The following is a 26296-nucleotide window of genomic DNA, read 5'->3' on the forward strand; positions in this document are numbered from 1 at the left end:
GTCACACGGGGCGCGGTGACGCCATCCCGCACGTGGCGGCGCGGGCGCATGGCGGGCGGCGATGGCGGCGGGCGCAGCCCCGGGTCCCGGCCGGCGCTGGCGCTGAGCGGGGCCACGGCGGTGGCGAGCGGCGGGGGGCGGCTGCTGGCGGCGCGGCCCGGGCACAGCGGGTCAGTGCGGGGCCGGGGCGGGGCGGGGCGCGGACGGGCCTGGCGGGTCGGAGCGGCGGAGGCCGCCCGTGGCCCCTGAGGGGGCTCGCAGGGGCCCGTGTGTGGTGAGGGGAGGTGGTGAGGCAGTGCAGGAGCCGCTGGTTCGGGCTTTTCCGGGCCCCTCGTCAGCGTTTTCTGTTACAGAAACGTCACTTTTAAACTTTGGAGCCTTGGCGGTTTTCTTTCACGGTTGTGCTCCCCTAATTAGACTATATATAGTGTAGAGATTTTATATATATATTTATGTATATATATACACCTATGTATGTACACACACACATATATACGTACATGTTTTTTATACATATACATAGCATGTATATACCCACCACTATATGTGTACATAATTTATAGAAAGCATATATATATAACATATACGTATATATGTTATGTATATGTATATATATACATAACATATATATAACACATGTATTATATGTATATGTATAACATTATATGTAAAGCTATAAATGCATAGAACGTATATAGCATTATTTTATATGTATGCACACATATGTAATAATGGTCTATTTTATGTCTGTAAGGAAAGTGCATATAAATAGCTCCAAGGTGGGTGCCAAGAGGATGATGCCAGACTCTTTTCAACTCCTGTTGGCCAGTGCCAGAATGAGGATCAACGCCATAACATAAAACACAAGAAGTTGCACCTCAACACAATGAAGGATTTCTTCCCATTGAGGCTGGCAGAGCTCTGGAGCAGCTGCCCAGGGAGGACACAAAGTTCCCTCTCTGGAGACATTCCAGACCCACCTGGATGTGTTCTGTGTCACTGCTCTGGGTGGCCCTGCCTGGGCAGGGGGTTGGACTGGGTGACCTCCAGAGATCCCTCCAACCTGGGTGATTCTGAGATTCTGTGTGATATCTGAAGGGAGGTGTCAGGAGATGGGCCAGGCTCTGCTCAGAGGTGCCCAGCAATGGGACGAGAGGCAAGGGGCAGAAACTGATGCCCAAGAAGTTCCACCTGAGCATGAGGAAGAACTTTTTTATTGTGCTGTGACTGAGCACTGGATCAGATTGTCCAGAGAGGGTGTGGAGTCTCCCCCACTGGAGGTATTCCAGAACCATCTGGACAATCCTGTGCCATGTGCTCTGGAATAACCCTGCTTGAGAAGGGAGGTTGGACCAGAAGACCTGCGGTGGTCCTGTCCAACCTGACCCATCCTGTGATTCTGTGACTGGGTAAATGCTACTGACACATGTGCTGAGACTGACAGAAGTAAGGTTTATGCAAATACAGGGTTACTTCACCAGCAGAGGAAGATTTCTTTTTTGACATGTGCATACTGTCCAGAATGATAAATTTCTGCTGCCTTTATAACACTTTGGGAGCCCACTCGGGCAGACGTGGTTCCTCAAGATGGGGGGCAGTTGTGCAAATAACTTTGAAGTAAGAGCATCTTACAAAAGAGCTGCCATTCTTCTCAGTTAAGCTCCTGATAGTTCTAGTGCCAGTAATTTTAGGTTTGTTTTTCCCTTGCAGTGATGAGAGTCTCTTCGTGTACGATTGCAGCAGTGCAGAGAAACAGCCCTTAGGAGAGAAAGGGTGAGAAAATCTGTTCTTTTCCTAGAGGGGACATCTCCTGAGTTTGTGTGGCAGTGAAGGCAGTAAAAGAAGGTAACAGGGTAACTCCTTGAGCAGGTGATGGGTTGGTTTTGCTAATCCTGATGGATATATATGGATCTATTCTTTTTTTTTTTTCCTGCCCAGAGTTTCATTCCACTGTGCACCTTTTTCTCTTTTTTTTTTTTTTTTCCCCCAGAGAAACAGCAGTGACAAAATCAATATTTTTCTTTTGTCCATCAAGACATTTTTGGAAAAGTCGTGCATTTTTTGTTAGGCATCTAAGACCAAAAAACCCACAAAGCACTTACATAAGTTCTACTCTCTAGGTCATGAGAGTTCAAAACACACACAAAAAAGTATTTTTCTTAGCTTAGATTCAACCACTGGACATTGTTTTACTTGTAGCCAAACAGGAAACATTTTACTGTTTTCCTCATAATTAATATCAAGATATGCCAGCACAAACTTATGTTTTCTAAACAGGTTTTGATACAGGGTTAGACCTTCTATCAGTTTCTTGTCTTGGCTTATTTCTTTGCATTAATGTCCATGCTGGCTCAACATTTTATGCAGAAATAAAAGCATTTAAGGTTTTACTTTATTCCTCACGCTCCTGGTGGTTTGGGAACAATCTCCTCAGGGAATTCAGTAGCTATCAGGTTTTGAACCGTTGGTCCCCTTCTCTCTATTAGGCAGGATGGAAAAGGGACAGATAAAGGAAGTGATGACATCCTGGCTTTTGCCTTCTCCCCATCAGGAGATTATTTTGCCCTGACAGATGACAACAAGCGCCTGATTCTGTTCCGTACCAAGCCTTCCTGGGAATGTGTTAGTGTCAGGTAAGGAAGCAGGATGGTGCATTCTGTTATGGAGTTATGGCTGATGGATTTAGAGTTCTAAAATGGGAGTATTTGGGATGTTGATGTTTGTTATTACTTGGCTTCCTTTTTGATTTTATTTTTTTAAAATTGCCTCGCTCACATTTAATGTTTTTGGGAATTCAGTGTATTTGTCAAGCATTGATATGTAGTCTTCCCCTCACCAAGAATGGGAGTGCAGATGTCCAAGGAAGGATAATTTCTTTCCTTATTCCAAACCCAGTGTTTTCTATCTTTAAGAGCTAAAACTTTACCCACTCTTGCTACAGTGGGGTTGGGCCTGTAAGAGTGATGCCAAGCAGTTCAGTGAGTGCATTCTCTATTCCTTCTGATTTTGAGGAGTTTTGGGGAGTTTGTGAACTTTCTAAAAAGTTGTGATCTTTTCAAAAAGCACATCTTCAGAGATGCTGCAGCTCCTTTTCTTCAGTACATTCCTCTTGAGGAAATAGCCTGTAGCTGTCCACCAGAGGTCCTCCAGTTCCACGTTTTCTGCTGCTGCTTGTGACAATTCTCTATGGAAAACCAGGACTGTGAAGGTCTTCCTGAGAAAGTTCCTGAGCATATGACATCTCTGCTTCTGTTGATCTCTAACAAATATGAGACCGTAGTTGCAAAAAAAAATCAAGTCTCTGTAGCTTGGCTCTGTGTGTAGGATACAGGATGGACCCTTGGGGTTAAACAGTGTTGTAGTGAAGAAGTGGTCATGGCTTGAAGCTGTGCCAGGGGACATTTAGGTTGGATATTAGGAAAAGGTTTTTCATCCTAGGTGATTGAGCACTGGAACAGCTCCCCAGGGAAGTGGTCACAGCACCAAGGGTTTGGACAACACTCTCAGGGACAGGGTGGGATTGTTGGGCTGTCCTTTGCAGGGCCAGGAGTTGGACTCCATGATCCTTGCAACTCAGGATGTTCTATGACAAGACCAGCAGTGCCCAATTCTGTTCATTCTGTGTCCTGTCTCCCCTGCTGCCCTGCCTTGTGTGTCTTGCCTGTAACATGCCACTGGATAACTGTTAGGTATTTTAGTTTCTGCTGAAAGTTTAACTAGGACCACAGCTGGATTTTTTTGGGAATGTCATTACCTCGTATTGGGAAACTGGGAATACAGGCAAAAGGCTCTCTGCATGGATAACAATGCCAATGTTTGAGCTGTGTGGCTTGTGCTGGTGTTTTGTGGCAAGGTGTATAAAAGTCTCACACACTGCTGGCCTTTATAGTCAGTTTGTGTCAGACAAAGGGGGATTTTTGAATCTTTGTGCTCAGGATCACAGGTGGTACAATGAGCTTGGAGTAAGACTTTCTGGTTGACAATGTAACCCTTTTTGGAACTGTGTTGCCTGTTGTGTTGTTGTGGTATTCCTTTAAACAGCCAGTAAAAAGTCTGGTAATTTTTTTTTCCTACCTGAATCATAGTGGATTGTCCTCTTGCTTCCACATGGCCACTGAATTTCAGAGTAGCTGAATATCAATATCCATTTCCTATGATCCTTGGTGCCCACAGTCCTGTGCTGACACACAGGATGTATTTTCTGGCATCTGTGGTCCTTATGTTTATCTGAGTAGTTTTAAGAAACCTGCTAGACTAGCAGCTGGAATTGTGAGATGATGGAAGATGATGAGGGGAACTCAGGGTTCAGGTTCAGAGCTTTGTCTGGACAGGGAGCACAGAGCCTGTGGCTCTGTGACTTGGGCTATGAAGAGAAGAGTTCCAAGGCTCTCCATGAAGGGCTTCCCTTTACAGTACAGAGTGGCACTGGAGGAGTAGTTCCTACACAGTTTTTACAAGTGTTGCTGCGAAGGACTCCTAATAGGACAAATCCTACCTTGTCTTTTCCATGTCTTTAACTCCTGTTTTTATGATGTAGAGTGCAAGGAAGTCTACCAGCCTTCATTAGAGTCCTGGCATGCTGCCTGGATGAGGTGCTCAGTTGAGGAAATACCAAAGCAAAATGCAGTCATGCAGCTTTTAATGGTCTCCTGATCCTCTCCCCACCCCAGGTGTTTGCTATTACATAATTCACTCATTTACTAGACTCAGAAGTGCTATTTCAGCCCCATAATGTTACTCCCATCACTGCCATTTTAGTAATGTTGCATCTGAGAACTTTTTGCCCAGCCTCTTGGTCTGTTTAACTTCCAGACTTGCTGAAGCTGCCATCCAGAGCTGTTCAAGCTGTGCCATTTGTCTTTCAGGTTTGTGAACAGGAGATGCACATCCCTGGTTATCACAGCTGCAGAGGATAAGATTTTTATTGCAGATAAATCTGGTGATGTCTATTCTTACTCAATAACAGAACCTCAAGCAGATGGAAAACTTGAGCTGGGTCATGTCTCTCTGCTATTGGATGTGGTAAGTGTCTGTCTCTGTGTATTTACAAACCTGCATTCCTGCTTGTGCTTGGGTCTCGTTGCTCTTGTCCCAGATTTGTGGTTTGCTTTTTTTTTTTTTTTTTTTAATTATATAAATGAAATGTGGTCCAGATTTCTCCTACTGAGTTTGTGTTGGCAGAGTTTGGTAAGGCAACATAAAGTTTATAAGTGTTGAAAAAGTCTTCATGTTGCAGACACAGAAGTCTTGGTGACAGAGTGTCTGTGTGATTTCATCCACTCTGCCATGTCAGCTGAGCCCTTGAATGTGATAAGTTTCTTCTTAAGATGCAAGGGGTCTTACAGCTGTATTGTTGAGGCTCAGTGGCTTTCACTGGACCTGGAAGTCAGTGTTGCTTGTCTTAGTGAGTGAGAAAGTTACAGTCACAAAGATCAACACTTCCATTGTTGGTGGAAAAGAGTGTCTTAGTGTTTGTACCTGTCTTTTGGGGTGAGGAGATCATTTTTTTTCTTAGTTAAGAAGAATTTCAAGCTTTGAATTTCTGGGCACTAAAGCTGTCCCTTTCCCAACAGGCCCTGAGTCCTGATGACCAGTATATCCTGACTGCAGACAGAGATGAGAAGATCAGAGTCAGCTTGACAAAGGCTCCCTACAGTATTGTATCCTACTGCATGGGACACAGAGAGTGAGTGACTTCTGTGCCAGAGCCATTCTGTGCAGCCATTCCCTGCACAGCCACCTTCATCCCCTCTCAGTGGGTGAAATCTTCTCCTCAAATCACATTAAACAACAGCTTGGTCATGGTAGAATCATGGAATGGCCTGGGTGGAAAGAAACCTTTAAAAATCATCCAGTCCAACCCCCCTGCCATGAGCAGGGACAAATTCAGCATGATCAGGTTACTCAGAGCTCTGTCCAAGCTGGCCTTGAATGATTCCAGGGATTGGGCTCTACCAACTCTCTACACAACGTGTATTTCACCAACCTCCTTTTAAAAAAATTTCTTCCTTATATCTAGCCTGAGTCTACAGTGAGTTCTAAGCCATTATCCCTTCTCCTATTGGAAGAGGTCCGTCTAAAAAAGTCTGTCCCCATCTCTTTTATAAGACCCCTTTAGGTACTGGAAGGCTGCAGTAAGGTCTGCCCAGAGCCTTCTCTTCTCCAGGCTGAACAACCCCCAATTCTCTCAGCCTTTCCTCACAGCAGAGGTGCTCCTGCCCTCTGATTGTTTTTGTGGCCTCCTCTGGACCTGCTCCAACAGGTCCTTCTGTCCTTTTTGTCCCCAGGACTCCAGAGCTGGACACAACCTCCTCTGGGGCCTCACCAGAGCAGAGGAGAGGAGCAGAATCATCTCCCTCCATATGCTGGTCACAAGTGGCTCCAGAAATTGGTAGCTCAGGATGGAGCCTATCTTAAGTCTTAGGAAGAGAAGTCTTAGGAACTGTCTTTCGAGGTTTGAACGTGTTAATTAAATTTATGTCATCTCAATGCAGAACTCAGACTTGTAGGTTCTATGGTAATACAAAAGAACCTGGCTGTGTCACCAGGATGGATAGAGCATGGAGACTGCACTATGAAATACATTTAAGGAAGGGAGCCTACAAGGAAGATGGAGAGAGTCTCTAAGAGCTTGGAGTGACAGGACAAGGGGGAATGGCTTTGAACTGACAGAGAGTAGGTTTAGATTAGATATTAGGAAAAAGCTCTTTACTGTGAGGGTGGTGAGGCACTGGCACAGGTTACCCAGGGAAGTCGTGGATGCCCCATCCCTGGAAGTCTTCATTAGTGGTTGCAGAGTGAAAAGCGGTGCAAATTACTTGAAATATACTCAAAAATTCAATACTTAAATTTCAAATTAATAAAAAAGGGTTACATAAAGCAATAATTGCCTCATTTCACAGTTTTGGATTTTCTTCTTGCAGTGGGGCTCATGGTGATTCTTGCTGGATCTCTTGTGCCTACTTTGTCCTGGAAGTTTGTATTGCAGTGACCAAATCTCTTCCCTTTACTTTGTTACTCTATAGCTTTAAAGCTGTGCCTGTCTTCCAAGGCATGACTGTCCCATTCAGGTAGTGTCCTGCTCAGGTCACTGTATTTGAGATTGGTGAGCTCTGAGATAATAATGATCCCCAGAAGTTCAGGTCCTCATTGCTCACCAAAGACAAAGCAGGATCACCAGCTTCTGGGAAACAGAAATTCTGGCTCAGTGTAGGCACTGGTAAATTGCCACATTCAATTGTGTAAAGATTGCTTTTAAATGATCTCCCAACTGTGGCTGGAGAGATGTGGCACTCTGGAGGCTGAGCCATCACCATTGTGTTTTAAAGGATCTGTTGATGTTTTTAATGTGCGTCATGACCTGAGAAAGGGGACTGTGCTACCTGAGGAAATCTGTCTCTGTTGGCATTTTTTGATCTAAATGACAATGTTCTCAGCTGGGAGGAAGTCAGTAGAATTCCCTGAGTGCAAATGGGGAAATGCAGTTCTTTATTAAGTAGAAAGTCAGTAATTTGTGTAGTGCATATTTACTAAGTACCTCTTCCTCCTAATTATCTTAATGTGAAAATCTGTTTGTTTATTGTAAAGTTCTCTTCAAAACTTCTGTTTTCTCTTACTATGTGTGTTTAAAGACCAGAGTGTCACGCAAGAGAGTTCAACTTCTGACTGCTTTTTTTTAGGTTTGTAAGCAAAATACTTGTAATACCCAACTGTCCTGACCTGCTGTTGTCAGCTTCTGGGGTAAGTATTGCAATTTCTCCAGAAAAATGTGGGGGTTTTTTTTGTATGTTTGTGTTTTATTCTTATTATTTATGCTTGTGTTTTGGCCAAATTCCTTGGAATATTTGAAATAATCTCTCATGGTTTATGGCATGGCCTCCCTCATCCTTCTGCCCCCTTTTTCTTGGTTCTGTTTAGTGTTCAGCCAGTCTGTTGCTGGATCACATAAGAACCTTTTACTGTGGTTATAGTAAAAGGCATCTTTGGGATGGTGAAATTATCCTTAACTCTTGCTCTGACAGACATTGTCTGCTTGGATGAGAACTGTAGAAATTAATGTTCCCTCCCTTCTCTCCCCATCCCTTTTCCTGAACTGATGGATGCTGCTGCCATACCACACCTGTACAGAGATGGAGTTGGCCTAAAAGAAGGGAAACAATATTCTTTGTTCCCCAGACTACCAAAACTGCACAAGAAACAAATAATGTTTCCTGGCATTTAGTTTCAGCTGCTATTCTTGTCTCCCTAAGGCTCTTGTCCCTCTAATTATTGGAACAGCTCTAATGCTAGTGCTGCACATGGCTGTATTTTGCTCTTAGCAAATGCTCTTGGCTTTGTTTTTCCAGAGAGGTGTTTAGTCTCTCTTCAGGAGGTTGCTAAATCAAATGAGAATTTGGTTGATAACAGGAGCATGGGGCAGAGAAGGGCAGCCTGAAAGAATTGCCATTAAAATGCTGAGCACATACATGACTGTGCTGTTGGAGACAGGCTTGAAATGCCCTCCTCCAGCTACCCAATTTCCACTTCAAAGGGAGAATTAAAATTAGCATGATTGAATAATTTAGAATGCAGGGGGAAATTATGTTAATTAAAATGCTTTATCTGCAATTTGAGGTCTTAACTAAGTGACTATTTAGCAGTTTCTGTGGGGAGCTCTTCAGGGAAACAGGGTTTAGCTGAAGGCCAGGAGTGCCTTTTCTTTGCCTGAGTGCTGGTAGTAATAGCCTTGTGTCCATTTCTATCTGTCCAGGACTCCACTCTGAGACTCTGGGAATATAAAAGTGGAGAAGAAGTGCACTGCTGTCAGCTGAGTACCATCTGTGGGTCTCAGGCAACCAAACCAGACCAGGTGTGTCCATGTGTGCCAGTGCTTTTGCTGTGCTCCTGATCCTTGGGACTGCCAAACGTGTTGGTTGCATTTTGTTAGAAGTGCTTCCCTTCTGTCATTGGGTTTAGAACTTAAAAACCTGTTACAATAGTTGGGATTTTGGGAATACAGTCTCTGAAAGCCATTCCTGTGTTTTGTGTGAATTTCTAAAATGTGCCATGCAGTGACCAAAAGAAGCTGCTTCTAATTCTTCCCAAATTTAAGTTCTGCACAGTGGACAAAGCCTTCGCTAGAAATTTTTTTTTTCCAAAACCACAGTTGTTGTAGTCTTCTAGGCAGAAAACATCCTGTGACATTGGGAAGATTTAAATATTCACCCATTTCTAAAAAATGCTTAGGATGTTAAGTGTTAAAGTAGCAATTTTCCTGAGCAAAAAGAAGCATTGTAATATTTTTAACCAGTGACCTGCAGTAGTGCCCTGTGGAGTCAAAACGTTGGCTTATTATTTTAGCTTCTCTTGCAGCTGGACAGTGTCCAAAATTTAAGTGTGAGTCCTACCTGAAAACTGAACACTCCAAGAGCTCTCCTGAGCTTCCAGCCTGTACATCAGCAGTCTCACACACACAAGTTTGGGGTGCTGCTGTGATTTGAGATGCTCACCTGATGTGAGCAGTTGTTCTGGTAGTGCTTGAAATCTAGTTTTGTTTAATTTTTTTTTTTTTTTTTTGTCATTTAACGTGGCATAAGACCAATTAGCAGTGAAATAGCACTGTCCTTGTCCCTGCTGTGTGCATGGAATTAAACCACCTACTCATCTGCTGGGTTATTTTGGTTCACCTCACCACCCATCCTGCTGCATGTGATTTTTCATGTTGATCTCTAAAAACACTTTCCTTGCAGATCACAGCTGCCTCCCAGTTGTCAGGTGACTGGGAAGCCAGGCATGGGTCTTGAGGAAAATCCACTATGGAATCCATATCCAGGCAGAAATTGAATTGAAAACTTCTACTTTCCCTCCTTTGTGTTGTGGTTTTGGTAGTGGAAGTGTGTTGTGCTTCACCTCCCCACAGCTGGGGAGCCACTTTCATCACAGCTTTCCATTTAGATACTGGAAATCTTGGACTTGAGAGTCTTCTTGAAAACACACCTGAGCTACACACCCCACACACATTCACGAGATCTCTGCCACATTTCAGCTTGATACCAGTGCTTGGAATTTTTGAAAAAGCTGTTCTTGGGCTTTTTGACAAGTGAAAAAGGTACAAGATGGGGTGACAAGCCCATCTAACTGGTATCCACTGATACTGTGGGTGCAGCAGGATTTGAGCATTTGTTTTAGAGGGAATCATGAGTTTATTTTAAAACAGTTTGCCTTCTAGATTTATAGGATCATTGAAGACAAGTAAGCAAGTAACTGAACTGGGAAATTCTGTAATTAATATTAAAAATGCTATTTGTTGCTTAGACTGGCTTAGCATTGTTAAGATGGCTTGTGTGTAAAGTAGCAGTGCTTGATCTTACACTGAATCCTAATTCACTGATTACAAACAAGCTAATCAAAAAAGTAGTGTTAAACTGTATAATAAAGCTTGAATGTAGCATTGGCTAAACTAAAAAATGTCAACAAAATTGGTGCTGCAGGTAGGACTGATCTAAGAAAACCTCATGGTGGCCTGTGACTTGAATCTGTGAAATCCTGGATACTGGATAGGTGTTCTGCACTGAAAAGGAGACTTTTGTTCTGCTGGCATCATAGTGCTAGAAATGCCAGAGGTGACATCTGGTGACAGTGTTTAGTCATGCTGTGCATCCAGGTATGTCACAGATCAGCTCCACACCCAGAGTGACATTTGTGGTCTGAATTTAAGGACACAATCTCTTGAGTCAGCACTTTACAGTCTGTAACAAGCACAGGACTCTGCAGCCAGGGATCAGATGGGGATATAAGTGCTTTTTCTTTCTTTCTTTCTTTTTTTTTTTTTTGGTATTGTTAGATTTCAGTTTTTACCATTGATAGCCAGCATGAATGCACTGGAGCTTTAAAACAGCTTGAAGCTCAATGAGGATGGAATCATCAATAATGGTGGGCCATGTGAGCACAAAAATGTGGGCTTATTTTGCTTGGCAGATGATGAATATGTGTCTGTTTGGGGAATGTAGGAGTGTTTTGAGCAGTGTAGCATTGGTTTCAGCTGATGGCTTACAGATCCTCAGTTCATTTTCCCACTAGAATGGGAGTAATTTTCTTAATTCCATAGTGCTGTATAAATATTTTCCTGCTTTAGAGCTTTCACCTCATCTGATCCTCTTGACAGCAGAAGCTTGTTTAAAGTCCAGAACATGAATTGCACAACTCTACCCCAGTGCACTAGTACATTAATTTTTTATAGGGTCACCTCTTCTCAAAGATGACATCAAAAGTTAATTTTAAGGTGTTGGCAGGCTGATAACAGTGTCTTATAAACACTGACTTGAGTTCAGAGAGTATCAGGTGAACATCTGTTTGTCACAGACTGTTCTTGTAGCCCTTCCTTAACTGATTTCATAGCCTTGTCCTTCCTTGACCACGATACTGTTGTGGGTCTTGCATTCATTTTGCTGATTTTTTAACTTACCCACACATGGAAAGAACTTGGAAAGAAGATGCATTTTCTTGTCTCTTTCCAGCTGTGAATAAAACTTGGTTTAAATCAAAACAACCTCCTCCTCCCTCCTCCAGTGGGGTTGGGAGAGAGCTGCTGCCTAATTTAAGTTCACAAGAACCCTTTGTCTCTCTAACAAAGCACTTGGCTGTGTAGGTGGGCACTTCCCTGCATGTTTGTCAGGCAACAGGCAGAGAGGCAGAGCTTTGTTATTAGAAATAAATAGCACAGGTTTCAGCTTTTTTATATATATATATGTATATATATATATACACAAATATGTATATATCTTGGCTTGTTCCTTTAAGTGTCTGAAGAACCCACTCATGGCTTACAGTAAACAGGAGCTGTCAGTTCTACTCCAAAGCTGTGGTATAAGTGGCTCCATCCTGCAGAAGCAGCATTTAGCCACGTTAGCTACAGAAGAACCTTTATGGTCCAGCCCACTCATCCTACCTGGTACTTGGAACCATCTTTTATGTCTGTGTGAATCAGGAGTTCTGGGTCCCAGTGCTAAATATGGACTAATAACTTCATATTTCTGCAGAGTAACAGGAGTTCAGTCCCATCTGTCCCCAGGAGCTCTGAACCATATCAGTCCTTTTGATAATGTTTTTAATTAAGTCCTCCTCTTCTGTCCAAACAGGTGGTTGAGATAAGTGAAAAGTGCATGCTGTTCTTGCTTCCCCCTGTGAAATTGTATCACACAATTTTTCTCATGTGCTAGAGAAAAAAAAATGGTTCTCAACTCTGTTACACCATGAATTAATTTTCTTTCCCACAGTTGGTTTATCTCTTAGTGGTTGCATCATGTGCTGTTGACAAAATAGTTAGCTTCTGGTGCTAAACTTGCTGACTTGAATTTTTGGAAGCTGTACAACTTGTTTTGCTTTCCTGCATGGATTGCAAAACTGTGAAAACAAGCACCCTGACAATGCCTATACATCAGCTGGTAGCTGCAAGGGTAAAATCCCTTGGTAACTCCCAAATTTATCCTGACTTAGTGAACCAGAGGTTCTGTCCAGTCAATGGTGTTGTGCTAGGGGAAGAAGTGGAGGTTAAAAAAACAAGAAGACTTGAGGATGCATCAGAATTCTGCCAGCAGAGTGTCAAAAAGATGTATTTTCCCTGCCCTGAAGGAAATAACTCTCTGTTTCTCTACTTGGAAGGTTTTAGTCATCAGCAGTGTTGGTGTTGTCACTGCTTATAAAACACACTTGAGAACCAGCCTTTTGCTGTTGCAGTTTTGCTGTTCACATTATATAATAGATACTTTTGAAAAAGCACCCCAGGACATAATTTTGTACTTTCTCTTCTCAAGTTCTTCCCACTCCAGGAGCCTCAAATCAGTTGTTTTATATTTCAAGTAGAATGGTTTGTGTGGCAAAGGTGCCTCTTCTCTCACAGATGAAACTGTGTAACTTCTAAACTAGGAGTGTGATGTGGGGTTTTTTGTTGTTGTGTTGGTTTTGTTGGGTTTTTTTTTAATGAGGAAAATGGCCCCAGGCAGTCTTTCCTTGTTGTTCAGAATACATTTTCTGTGGAGCAGGATGGCTTCACCCAGGCTCACGTTGAAACAGAGGCAGCACAGCAGGGATATTAGGGATATTAGCTATGCATCACTATCTTCATTTTTTAACAAACAGAACAGCAGCTAATAGCTTGTGTTTGTAATATCTGAACTGCTGGAGTGATACTCTGCCTGAGCAGGCTTAATGTCAGTGTTTTTGCCACTGGCATTGCAGGAGAGAATGTCTGAAGGTAGTGTATTTTCCTTCATCTGTTGGTTTATCTGCTAAGAGTAGTTCACTCAAGCCTTTACATTTGATCTCTGGACAGTGTGGCAGGGAGAAGTGTAGAAAACTTCATAAAACAGCAAGCACTGATACAAAAATAACCTTGACTGCAGTTAGAAGGTAATTAAGTTGCTTAATCTGCTGTAAATTAAGACATCTGCTAAATTTTAAGGGCTCATAGTGAAATGGAATGTGAATTTTCTGCCCATAAATGGTCTTAAGTTACAAGGATTTTTTTTTTTCCTTTTGCTAATAGAAATACACCGTGTCAAGAATAACCTACTGCTGTCAAGGTGGTTATTTTGCCATTCTGTGTGACAGGTAAGAATAGATACAATAATGCCTAAAACCATCAAAGTTGCTGCAAAGTCACGAGCAGCTTTCCCTGCTGACTGTTATGACTTTCCCTGAGCCTGAATTTCTTGGTACTGTGGATCTCCAGATGTCCAGGAATGCCTGTGGCCTCCCAGGGAGCCTCTGTGTCCTGTATTTGCTCTGAGTGCAGAGGAGATTGCAAGGGTTACCTGGCTCAGTTAATTTTTGTAGAGTTTGTGATGCCTTTCCCTCAGTGGAGGAAGCACAAGGCTGGGATGTACAAGAGCTGTTTTGTTTTGGCTGGTGCTCAGCTGTATATTCCTTCAAGTGCAGCCCTGTAGGCCATTGTATCACAATGCAACATTCCTCATAAAAGTCCTTAGCAATCCTTATGAAATTCCCTTTACTACCCTTTCTTCTAAAGAGGAGGCAGCACTGACTGCTTTTTCTTTCACATAACACTTGAAAAGCTGTTTGGCACTTTGGGTATTTACAGCTTCTGACTCAGATCATGTAAGCAAACAGCATTTGAAGTGCTCATTCTAACCACTTGGCTTTGGCTCTGTTTGGAATTAGAGTGGGTGTCTGCAGTTTGCTGTACAAGTGATGGCTGTAGGTGGATTTGCTAATAATGGTAATTAAGTTTTTCCTCTCAAAAGTATTCCCACAGTCTACATCTTTCAGCTTGATGCCACTGCCCAACAGCTGGTTTACAAACAGCAGATCTCTCTGAAACACAAAAGCTGGGATATTGCATTTGAGGAAACAGGAGACCTGTGGATTTTTCAGGAAGACAAGGAAGCTCCTCTTCTTCTGTACAGAGCATGTGATGGACAGTGGAAGGTACTTTTTTTAATGCTGAAAATCCTGGGTTTGATGATGTCTTGAGGCCACAACAGAAGTGGAGTTTGCTGTTCCATGAAAGCTAAAAAGGCACCTTTCCCTCTGTCTTGAGATGGAGTAAAAGCCTTAGATACACATCTCATTCTTCTCACCTCTGTATGATGCAAAGGTGTCAAGAACTTGTTATGAGCACCAGTGTGTGTTCTCAGCTAAAGCTGCCATCTGGCACAGCAGGATCAGTGTTTGTCAGCACTCAGTACTTTAAACCATTGCCTGAGCCTTCTGTGGGCTACTTGATTTAAAAAAAAAAAACAAACAAAAAACCCACAAACCAACAAAATCCCTTTGGATTTGCTCAGGAATGCTTTCCACACAGCTTTCCTTGTGCCTGCCTCTGAGGCATCCTTTGCAGGACAAGGCATTATGGGAACAGTAAAGGGAATTACTTGATTTTCAGCGAGAACAGGGAATCAAATTTGGGGTATGTGCTATCAAGTTCTCTTTTATTGCCTATTAAACAACTGGAAACTCATTCGTTATCCTTGTAAGTCCCCAGCTAATTACGGTCTGGTTGTGAAGTGGTTTTAAATGGAACTTCTGGGTGTGTTCTTTGATGCTAACATGTTCCCCGAGATATTTCTTTTCCTCGCAGATTAGCAAGTGGGAATCGATCTCTTTGTTCAAATGGCAAAGCTTTCCTAGCAGAACTTGAGACCTCAGGCCAGGTTTCAATAACAGTCCTAGAAAAGAGGAGCCTGGAAGAGATCATGGAGGTTTTACACTTGCTGTTTCACTACACTCTTCTGAGGGCTGTTGAATTTCTCAGCATGCTGTGAAACATAAAATTATCTTAATCCCAAAATAACATGCAGCCTTCCTTCTTTTTCCAGGCTGTAACTGATGATAAAAGATTACAGAAGATGTCAAAATACATTCAAGACAACTGGACAGTGTTTGAAGGTGAGAAATTTGGCCTAAAGGTTTGGGGAATGCAGATTTTACAGCTGAAGCGTAAGATGTAGATTGGAGCATAAGATTGGAGTTCAGGTGAGTTCAGCTGGCTGTTGAACTCACTCAGTCTTTTTCTCAGTGTCATCACTCTTGTCTGGTGTGGAAGTCAGTGCGGATAATGAAGTGTGTTCAGGGCTCTGTTATCACAGAACCATGTAGGTATTGAGAGCTGAATTGCAGCCTTGCAACTTTTCCACAGACACCTTATCACGGAGAGGCATCCAGACAGGCTCTGGCAGAGCTGCTGGAGTCTGTCTTACTGCTGTGGTATCAAATACTGGTGTTTGTTGTCTTGTCTCCTGCCTGGGTGTGAGACTTTATGACAGGTATAGTGGAGATAGTCAGGATGGAACAGCTGTGGGAGGAGCAGCTCTGCTGTAAAGATGGGCTGTTGGGTCCACCTTGGCAGGGGAGATGATGTGGTGCCTGCTGTGACTGGAAGGTGTGACCCTGCAGATGACATTGCTTAGTGTCAGAGCTGGCTCATTATGTTCTTGCTTCCTGCCCCACTCCCAATCTCTGTCAAAAAAATAATGCCTAGTTTTCTTATTCAGAAGCACCCTATTTCCAGGATTTTTTATATTATAAAAATACACACAGCTGAAATTGTAGCAGTGGTTGTGGCTGCAGGGTAGAGAAAGGCTGTAGCATGTGCTAAAATCTCAAGTATGTATTGAAACTTCATTCATAGAAATTTCTGTCCTGTACTTTGCTGGGAGACTGGAATCTTCCTTAAAAATGTGTTACAGTTCCCACCAGTCTTATGGTCTGTTCATGGTGGCTATATATAAAGATGGAAGAGCTGCACAAATGCTCAGTCTGGTGTAAAGTCTCCTTAATATCTGGTACTGGATGGTTTAGCATGTACTGTCATTAAGTTGGTCATTAAATTGTAATTAAGGTGGTGCAGTCTTTGCAAGTCCAGTGCTCCTTTGGAAGGGAGATGTTTGCATGGAGATGTTGCAGACTTGATATTTACAGCCAGGCAGATAATTAGGAGGATGAGGTGCGAGTGAAAATGAGCACAGAGAAGTAAAGAGAGCAGGCAGGGGGAGAGGTTCTGGGCATAATTTGCCCGTGGAACAAACAAGTGTGAAATGCAGTCACCAGCTCATCTGCAGCTGGGAAAGGAGCACGGCTCACATGACAGGGTTCATTATCGTTAATTAGTAGGGGAGGCTCACTTGATGAGCACTTATTCCAGTGAATAATTAGTGCTTCAAAGGTAGTTACATCTTCTGAAACAAGTGATTGTTACATTGTTTGAATCCAGTCCTAATCCCAGCGTATTGTCCTTTTATAAACTTTCTCACCTGTATGAGTTTTGTGTAGGATTTAAGATGCAATGGTCGATCTGGAAGTATCACAGAATCCTAGGATGGTTTGGGTTGAAAGTAACCTTAAAGACAACCTAATTCCAACTCCCTGCTGTGATCAGGGACACCTTCCACTAGTCCAGGTTTGTCAGAGCCTCATCCGGCCTGGCCTTGAGCACTTCCAGTGATGGGGCATCCACAGCTTCTCTGGCAACCTGTTCAAAGTGCCTCACCATCCTCACAGGGGAGAATTTCTTCCTAGTATTGAATCTAAACCCACTCTCAGTTTGAGGCCATTCCCCCTTGTACACATTAAACAGTTTGACACTCTGCTGTAACTGATCCCAGAAAAGGATTTAGTGCAGACTGATCAAGTGGAGAGCAGCATGGCTTTTCAAACTGGCAGCATGCAATTTCTCCCAGGGCCAAAGGCCAATAAAGCCTGTGCGAGTGCAACACCCCTGAATGTGAAAGCTTGTGCTTTCCTGGGTACCACAAAGGGAAACTTGATTTGTTTGTCTACTAAGGAACAGGGGGACACTGTATGTGGGTTTCTGTGGAGTAGCATACTTAACTTCAGGACCTAACCTTAGCAGGTATTGGATTTCTCTTCATTTGTCCTTTAAAGATTGTGAATTTTGCTTAGTGAGAAAAGGTGAGAACTGGAGATAACTGGCTTTGTCAATGCCATTCCAACTATTTTTTAGAAATATGGACCAAGCCAGCTGGTCTCATTGTATGTTCTCTACAGAAACAATCTGATTAGGGATTTTTGGATAGCAGTTAGTTCCCTGCTAAACTCATCTAAACCTACAGTTTTAGTGATGCTGTGAGGAATATTACCCTGAATTCACAGGTGTAACAAAGCCATTGGAGCAAATGCTTAGGAATCTATGTGCTATAGAACACACTTGAACACACTATTTGAAGTCTACTCCTTTGTCTTTCTTTTCAGTTAATACTCTAGGAGAAAAGCCAGGTAAGCACAGTGAGGTGGCAACTCCCTTTGTAGTGCTTGGGTCTCAGGGAACAACTTCAGCAGTTCAAAATCAGAAGCCCTGAAGTTTGTAAGTGTCCAGTGTGTGAGGAGAGCTGTGTCCTCTCTTTGCTTCACTGTGAGGGTCTTGACACTGAATGAATTTTTTAGCCTAAAAATGGAAGCTGTGCCTGGCTGGTGGATGCTGAACAGGTGCTTGCCAACACAAATCAGGCTTACACTGTGTAAATGTTGATATTTAATCACAGAGTAGTTTGGGTTGGAAGGGACATTAAAGATGATCTCATTCCACCCCTGCCATGGGCAGGGACACCTTCCACTATCTCAGGTTGCTCCAAGCCCCGTCTGACCTGGCCTTGGACACTTCCAGGGATTCAGGGACAGCCACAGCTTCTCTGGGCAACCTGTGCCAGGTCTTCCCACCCTCACAGTCAATAATTTCTTCCCAATATTTAATCTAAATCTGCCCACCTTCAGCTTAAAGCCATCTCCCCTTGTCCTGTCCCTACATGCCTTTGTGAAAAACCTTCTCCAGCTCTCCTGAAGGCCCTTGAGGTGTTGGAAGGCTGATACAGTGGATAGGACCACAGGAAGTGAACTGGAATGCCACTATCTAAAATTACAGTCCAGGAAGTAATCAATGAGACCACTGAGGGAATTAACACCTGTGTTCTTGCTTTGCCCAACTACAGGTTTTGTTGGTGCAGAGAGCTACTACAGCCACCTCTACAAGGCCTCCTTTGATAACATGGATGAGTACCTGCAGAGGAAGGAGGAGAGGTTAAAGCAGCAGAAGAAGAAAAGGCAGGATCTGCAGCATGGTTCCAGTGGGCAGGCAAAAAAAAAGAAGACTGAAGAGTCATCCCTATGACTGCTGTGAGCTTGTGACCTTTGCCTTGAGGAGTGGAAGTGATCCACCTGTGGACTGTTTTTACATAAAAAGTGAATTATGCAAAAGGACTGTTTTAAAATTTTATTCAGGTCTTCAGGCAGGCTGATCTGACAATATCCTGTTTGCACCAAATAATACATTTACAAAATACTTAAACTTTCTGGCAGAATACAGTGTTAGTGGCTCAGTCCTGGGAATCTCTGATGCATGTTATATGAGTATTGGAGATGGCATTTTTCTTGAAACAGGATTTTCTTTTTGCCTACTGTGTTCAGGCTTTTTCAGGTGGAGACATGTTGATTAAAGTGGATGCAACTTTGTTTTTATTACTTTTGGTTTGAATTGTTTTGGGGTTTTTTTTTAACTCTTTTTAAAAATCTGTTGGTTAATGTAACTAACTTAGTGTACCTGGTATGGGAAAGGGAGTGTAGAAAAAATTCTTGCTGGGTATGAGAGGTTTTAGCTGAGACTTTTCCTTCTCTGTTTTTATCCTTTAACTTGGGTTCATATGGTTGGGATTTTGCCTAGCTTCTAATCCATTACTTCATACTTGTGGAACATCTCTGCAGGAAGAAGTGCAAAAGTTAATTTTGTATGCTGCAAAGTAAAAGCAAAACGTGTCAGTCAACGTCGTGTTATTGGAAGCTCCTTCCATGGCAGTGTGATCCTACTGGTGTCTGTGAAAATCATTCCAGAGGCCTGGGAGCAAAATTTGGAGTGCATCCTGCTTTTTTCATCGAGAGTTTTTCCATACTGTAATTATCCAAGAGATACATCTTCTTGAGAAGTTATCACCAAGAGCCTTATGGGGCCACTTGTTGCTTCATCGGGGGCAGAAGAAGTGTTCATCTGCCAGATGGTATCATGTTCATGTGGAATATAATGTCCTTCACAAAACCAGGTGTGGAAATCTGTACAGTCCATTAAAAGTACTCAGAATTAACCTGTGCACTGTGAGTGGTTCTCTCTGGAGTGTCTGGACACGTAGAATTTTTGCATTCAAATGCAGATGTGTGGCCCAGCTGCTTGGTTTGCTGATAGCTTCTCTCTTTCTCCCATGGAAGATGCTGAATGTCAATAATAGAGCTCAGTAACAAGTAGTGACAAATTTCTTGGTAGTTCACCTGAATCCCCTGCTGATGGGGAGCCGAGATGAGAAAACCCTGTAGTTTCAGTCTTCTGAAGGAAGGTGTGGGTTGAAAACCTGGACTGCACCTGGAACAGCCAGTACAGTGGTACAAGCCTGGTGATGAGTATTTTTCTTGGTATCTTGTATATTTTCCTGTTTTTTCTTGACCATCTGAAGTGCTTTGATATTGGGTAGGAGTGGTGGCTTGGACACTGAGGCACCTGTGGTGTGATGGTGGCTTTTAAAACTTCAGAGTTGTGTTCTTTTAATCGAAGAGAGGCTCTAGGGAAAGCAGTTGGGGAAGCACTTAAGGAAGCTCAGCCTCAGAGTGTAGCTCTTATTTAGGAGTGGAGTTTCTGGTGTGCAGATTCTGTAAAATACCACAAGAAACAGGCTTGTATTCACACTGTGAAACAGACAGGACAGGAGGAAAAGTTCTCACTAGATCTTTTGCTAGCTATGAAAAAGAAATGATCCCATGATCAAGCTTGCAGACACCATGCAAATTCCAGCATTTTTGAACAAATTTGAATCTGCAGCTGGAGCCTGTATTGGGTCACTTCCAATCCATTTTCTCACTGGAGGAAAATCTGAGGACACAGGTAACTGCCTTCAGTGGTTGGTTGCAGATCCTTTATGTCAATGTTGTTAAACTTCTGAAGGATCAGATTGCCATGGCAATTCCTATTCCTGAGGGATACTTTTTCCTCAGCACAGGATAGACCTTGACAGTGATCTCCACTGGCTGCAGGCACTCCTGTGATCCTCACCCTGCTGCTCTCCTGGAAGAAACCCAAATTTTCTTCCAACACTTGAACTCATGACAGATTGCAGTGTGTGGGAGTGACATGAGATGTGATATCTGGCAGATGGCTCAGGCCTTTTTGTTCTTCTTCCTGCAAGTTCTCCTTTCCTTTCCTATTCCATTTCATGTTTCCTTTTCTGCACACAGCAGTTCCTGAGCTTCAGTTGAGAAGTTGTGTGCCTGTGCATTGCTTTGATGGGCTCTGTGCAAAGTGATCAGAGAAGGGAAGCTGTGCTGGAAGGTCTAAATCCTTCCTTTAGATGTTTTCCAGTCTGCCTTGTCTAACTGCAGAACACACAGAAGTCATTAAAAGGGAGTGGATACCACTGCTGCAGAGAGGGAGACAACACTCCTCTCCCTGGTATTTGAACTATTTATTTCTAGTGGTTGAACCTGATGTCACTTGCTTGTGTTTATTTTCTGAACTTGAACCAAGGCCTGTCTGTGTGCCTGGCAAAAGGGGGTGGGTCAGTGAGGGTGTAGTTTTATAGCAGGACTGGAAACCCTCAAACCATTCCAAGAATATTTGTAGGCCACATAAGTTCACCCCACACTGCACTGGAGCTTTTTGTGGCGATTGTGCAACTCCCCAGCTTCTCTCCAGAGCACTGACAATCTGAGGAGCTTTTGAAAATGCAGGTAGGGGAAAAGGTGTTTTTTCCCCTCTATTTCAAACCAAAACATATCCTTGCTCCTCCCTTTGCTGAGATTTCACCAAAACCCCCTTCAACAGCACATAGTTGAACAGAGTGACCTTTTATCGTCATAGCAGGAAGGAACCCTAATCAAATGCAGCCCAGAACTATGCTTTGGACCAGTCCTTACATTTTTAAGAAAACTTTGAAAACAAGCTTGTTCTATAAACAAAAATGTCTGTAAACAAAGATGTTCCTTTCTTTAAAAAAAAACTTCAAAAACTCCAATACAATGTAGTTGCTTTATCTGCAGGCTAATAAAAAGTTGCTGCCAATTTAAGTGCACTCCAAAATCTGCTTCAGCTTTCTTTGCTGAACTATTTTGCATGGAGTGCTTTGATCTGAGGAGGAGACACCCTGTGGGTTTAACTCTCACTGGTTGTCCCTGCTGCCATCAGTCCTGGTGACCTGGTGTGAAGGGAGAGCAGGGAGTGCAGTGAGGGAAAGCACAATGTGGTTTGTCAATAGTTGTGGATGCAGAAGCTGGAAAGAGAATTAAATGTTGATTTTAGATGTATTTGAACAGGTTATCCCCCACTCCTGCACACCAATACTTCTTTCAATATTCTATTTTCCCTCTCCTTTTCTATTAATAGAGGTAATGGATGTGTTGGCACAGAAAGATGGGCCCATGGACGTGGCCTGAACATCCAGAGGAGTGGCTGCCCCTCATTTCCTAACCAGCACTTACAGCCTTGACTTTGAGCAGCTTTTGGAAAATTTATTAGTCAGTGCCCATTGGCAATGGGAGTTGGATGCTGTTGGTTGCTTAATTCAACATTGAACTCAAACACCTCTTTATAGTTGGGTGGAGATATTAACTCCAGAGAATCAGCATGAAGTAATAGAGGTAGAAGCAAATTGAACTCAGCCATGGAGACTCCTCTGCTTCTGTCAACAGCAGGGCTCCAGCTCTCCGTGGAAAAGCTTTGTACAGTTACTCACCTGTCAGTGATTTATCAGATTTACACCTGCAGGCAGGATGTAATACTCCTGCATGTTGCTCATAGGGATAATAAGATTTTCACAGTCTTATCTGGCATGGAAATTCTGATTTTGGACTGTCAGACCTAATCATATGTATATATGTGTATATTTATATGTGTGTATATATTTACATACAGACAGAAATATATACATATATACACATATCTATAAATAAATATGTAAAATATATATATGGACAAATTATATTTATATATATATATTTAAAAAAATAATAAAAAAAAATAAGCCCCCACCAAACAAAATTCCCCATTCATGGACCCAAACTTCTTCCTAACACAAAATAAGGAGATCCTCACCATGTGTTGGATCTTGCTGTTATATCAACCTTTGGCTTAAGCTTTATTTGTACATGGGAAAGGAATTATACTGCACACTGCACATGGCTCTCACTTCCTCAACCTCTGTGGGAGAAAGAGACAACCTCAGTCCTGTGAAATGTCCAGGAAGCAGCACAGGTTGGCACTCTTGAGTTTTCCATGCCTTATGTTAAAGAAAATAAAGTATAAACAAGTAGCTGTGCTGTTAATCCTTTGGGATTGCCTGGAGGGAGGCAGTTACAAAACACAATATTCAACATGCAAACACAATTAAAGCATCCATTCCTGGCATTCCATCTGTGCAGGTTTTCAGGCTTGCAGCTTGATTCACTGCCTTTACAGCTGTGCTGCAACCCACCAGCGTTTTGTGCTTTTAACTAAGAGCTGTGTTACTGTATTTTCCCATCAGCATCTTGTCAAGATGGCAGCATCCCATATAAATTCTGGTAAGTTTTTTGCAGTGCTGGATGTCTTGGATGTCTCCATTGACATTTCCCCTTTATCACTGCAATATTTCATATAGCAATGCTTCCTTTGCTTTTGTAATATTTCAAAGCTCAAGAAAGGCAGAATGTGACACACCAGCTATATCAAATTAAAAGCAATATTACTTTGATTTTTTTTCCTGTGTCCTGGCCTTTGGAAGAATTAATATTATTATCTAAGTGCTATAAACTCTATCTACTATATGTGCTATACTAATATCTACTGCTATATTTAGCTTTACCTGAAGTAATAAGACTCATCATTGCCTCTAAAGCCAACAGTATTCAGCAAATAAGCCAGCAATTTGAAAGTGAAAGCTTCTTATCTTCAAGGAAATAATGATAGTAGTAATTAGTCACTGTCTCTAAGATTTGCATGTACTGCATTTCTGGAATACTTCACTGGGAAATTCTGTTTGGTAAACAAGGCAGAACTGTTCTGTGTCAGGCAACGTCTAGTAAGAGCAATATGAATCAGCTGGTACTTGTCAGCTTCTCTGAAATCTGTGAGAGTCTCTGTAGGGAGACAAGCACCTTTAACCTGCTTGTTTTAATACAAAGCCACGCAGACTTTTGTCATTACATCATAAAACTGAATTTTAAGCCTTTTTCTATCTCTTGCCACCGGCTTCATCAAAAGCCAAAAAGCTCTCCAAAACCCCAAAGTGACCAAACCCCCATGGCAAATTAGAACAAAGGAGCCCAGCGATCCCTCTGCTCAGTGTAAAGCCACCTCAGTAAGATTTCAGGTTTTTGGTCAAAAGTAGTCATTATCAAATCAAGCTCTGTCCCTTCTCTCCTCTCCATGGTGCAGTCAGGAGGAAGTTTCAGCACAGGTACAATCTGCAATAGAAAGAAAAAAGAGGAAAATCCTCCTGTTTCACCTTTGCAGCTGCAGAGAGCCCTGACCACTCAGGGTGAGCACTCAGTCAGGTGTAGCAGCTCTGGATGTGTCAGGCACCAACAGGGAAAAGCTGCTGCTTTTCATTTTTCAATTTTAATTTCCTGTAAAGAAGCAGTGAGTATATTCAGGAAGGCAGTGGAAATGAGCTGACTAAATCAAAAAGCAAGAGGTTCTTTTCACCCTGTCAGCTTTTTGTTGTGCTTGCTGGGAAACTCTGCAGTGTTGTTGAGGTAGCAAAAGGGAAATCCATGTATGAATTCGTGAACGTGGTAACTGCACCACTTAATCAGAGGCCTATCTTCTTTTTCTTCTGTTTTCACTCAGAGTCAGGATTAAAAACATGAAGGAGATGGATTTCTCATGTTTGGACTTGGTTGTTTATTAAATCTTATCTAAAGTACAGAGAGTTCTGCAACACTTCAGCTACCAGCTAAATGAAAAATGGAAGTGAATCCAGCTAGTTTCAAGGTCTTTTAAAGCTAAACAGTCCAACAGAGAATTAACACCTATATTATTTACACTTTTGACCCAATAACCAAACTCCTGTGACCCTCAGTGCAGCACTGACTGTCCAGCCAGAAACTACTGCCTGAAACCATGAAGAAGAAGACAGAAAGAAACAACACCCCAAACCCTCCATCTCGTCCTATACCTATTACTATAGTCTATAAACCCCAAATTCAAAACCCTTCACCTTACACACCTCTATTCCAACTACACACCCGTGATTTTAACTCCATCACTCAAATTTGGAAGCCTATTCCAAGGCCTCAGTCAAAAGCAGTGTTCTCCTGGGGGTCAGTGTCGGAAAACACAGAAAGCTCAAAACTCCCAGGTTTGTGGGCTCCAACACGAATTCATCACAGCTTCTGTGGTTCTGAGCAGGTTCCCAGGACACTTCCTGCCCTGTGGCCTCACATGTGGCTTTTCTGGCACCACAGAGGCAATGCTCCTTGCCTGCCCTTCCCTGGAACCTGGATTGTCCCTCAGAGGTTGAGCGATGCTGTCTGTGCCCTCTGTTCGTGCTGCACCCCTTTTTGGGGAGACAAGGCACGGCAAGAGCTGCTCTCTTCACTGGCTGGGTGTGGAAAGGAGGCTCCAGTGCCTGCTGAGGGATGTGTGAGCTATCAGAACCCTACAGCCAGCTCTGCCCAATTCCCCTCCCTGCATCACCCCACCTGTGCTCTGACACCGTGCTCCTGCCTCAGCCTGGCTTCTGACACCTTGTGTCACAGTGACAGGAGTGACAAGTGCCAGGCTCTCCCCGCAGGTGTCACTGGCATGACTGCACCAAATGGTTCAGTGATGAGAAACAGAGCAGCTGCTCTCCTGACAGGGCTCTCCAGGAGCTACAGCTCTCCCTCCTCTTTCCCACACTCGTCCTTCATCACTCCCCGAGAGATGCCACCTCTTTTTTCCACAGGCATAGGCAGGTCCATGGACCCTGTGTGCATGGATAGAGGGGGGGAATTCCTCCTGTGAGGGTGCTGAGGCACTGGAACATGTTGCCTAGACAGGATGTGGATGCCTCAGTCCTGGAAGTGTCCAAAGCCAGGCTGGACAGGGCTTGGAGCAATCTGGTCTAGTGGAAGGTGTCCCTGCTCGTGGCAGGGAATTGGGAAGAAATATCTTTAAGGTCCCTTCCAACCCAAACCATTTGGGATTCTTTTCTTAATATAGATCCCATCAAAGATCAAGAGATGAAGAAAGGGTCAGGAAATGGCACTACCTGGTAAGCAAAGATCTCTGCAAGAGTGGCTGCCTTTATTCCTGCCTGGGGGATGTTAGGGATGAGCAGGTATTTCATCACTTGGACATTCAGTCCTTCCTGCAGCCCTGGGGAATGGGCTGGCAGTGAGAGCTCCCTACCCACTGACCTTGCTGATCAGCTTCCCTTGGTGACAGCAGGTGTGTGGAGTGAGCCTGGCCAGGACAAACACACGGAGTCAGGAGAGCTGGCAGGCTGGGGGAGCTGCCTGTGCCTGGGGACACATGCTGGAGGAAGTGTGGCTCTGTCTCCAGCTCACTGCAGCCAGAGTTTCACAGGACTTTTTAAAAGGGCATGTAGTGACAGGGCCATGGAAAATGGGTTTAAAGTGGAAGTGGGAGGGGTTAGATTGGTTTTTAGGAATAAATTCTTTATTATGAGGCACTGTGAGGTGGTGAGCTCCTGCACAGGTTGTCCAGAGAAGCTGTGGTTGCCCCATCCCTGGAAGTGTTCAAAGCCAGGTTGGATGAGGCTCTGAGCAACCTGGGATAGTGGAAGGTGTCCCTGCCCATGGCAGGGATTTTCAAAATGAGTTTTAAGATCCT

General features: G+C 43.3%; 1 protein-coding gene across 1 annotated transcript; it reads left to right on the forward strand.

Annotated features, from left to right (window-relative positions):
* Nucleotides 1–33: 33 nt before the first annotated feature.
* Nucleotides 34–19583, forward strand: WDR4 (WDR4 tRNA N7-guanosine methyltransferase non-catalytic subunit). The gene is made up of 11 exons (XM_088160451.1): nt 34–170; nt 1711–1773; nt 2487–2633; nt 4866–5022; nt 5574–5686; nt 7680–7740; nt 8750–8848; nt 13523–13587; nt 14241–14424; nt 15315–15384; nt 18441–19583. Exons 1-11 carry the CDS (start codon nt 49–51, stop codon nt 18617–18619), a joined length of 1260 nt encoding a protein of 419 aa, XP_088016577.1. The 5' UTR covers nt 34–48; the 3' UTR covers nt 18620–19583.
* The last annotated feature ends 6713 nt before the right edge of the window (nt 19584–26296 follow it).

The sequence above is a fragment of the Sturnus vulgaris genome, chromosome 2, assembly GCF_052056855.1.
Source record: "Sturnus vulgaris isolate bStuVul1 chromosome 2, bStuVul1.hap1, whole genome shotgun sequence".
Lineage (NCBI taxonomy): Eukaryota > Metazoa > Chordata > Aves > Passeriformes > Sturnidae > Sturnus > Sturnus vulgaris.

Excerpts from the sequence above, each read along its gene's own strand:
- WDR4 (XM_088160451.1), top strand. The coding sequence starts at position 49 with ATGGCGGGCGGCGATGGCGGCGGGCGCAGCCCCGGGTCCCGGCCGGCG. Across the intron at positions 1,774-2,486 it reads CAGCCCTTAGGAGAGAAAGG|GCAGGATGGAAAAGGGACAG; the intron begins GTGAGAAAATCT and ends TCTCTCTATTAG. Across the intron at positions 8,849-13,522 it reads AGGCAACCAAACCAGACCAG|AAATACACCGTGTCAAGAAT; the intron begins GTGTGTCCATGT and ends TTTTGCTAATAG.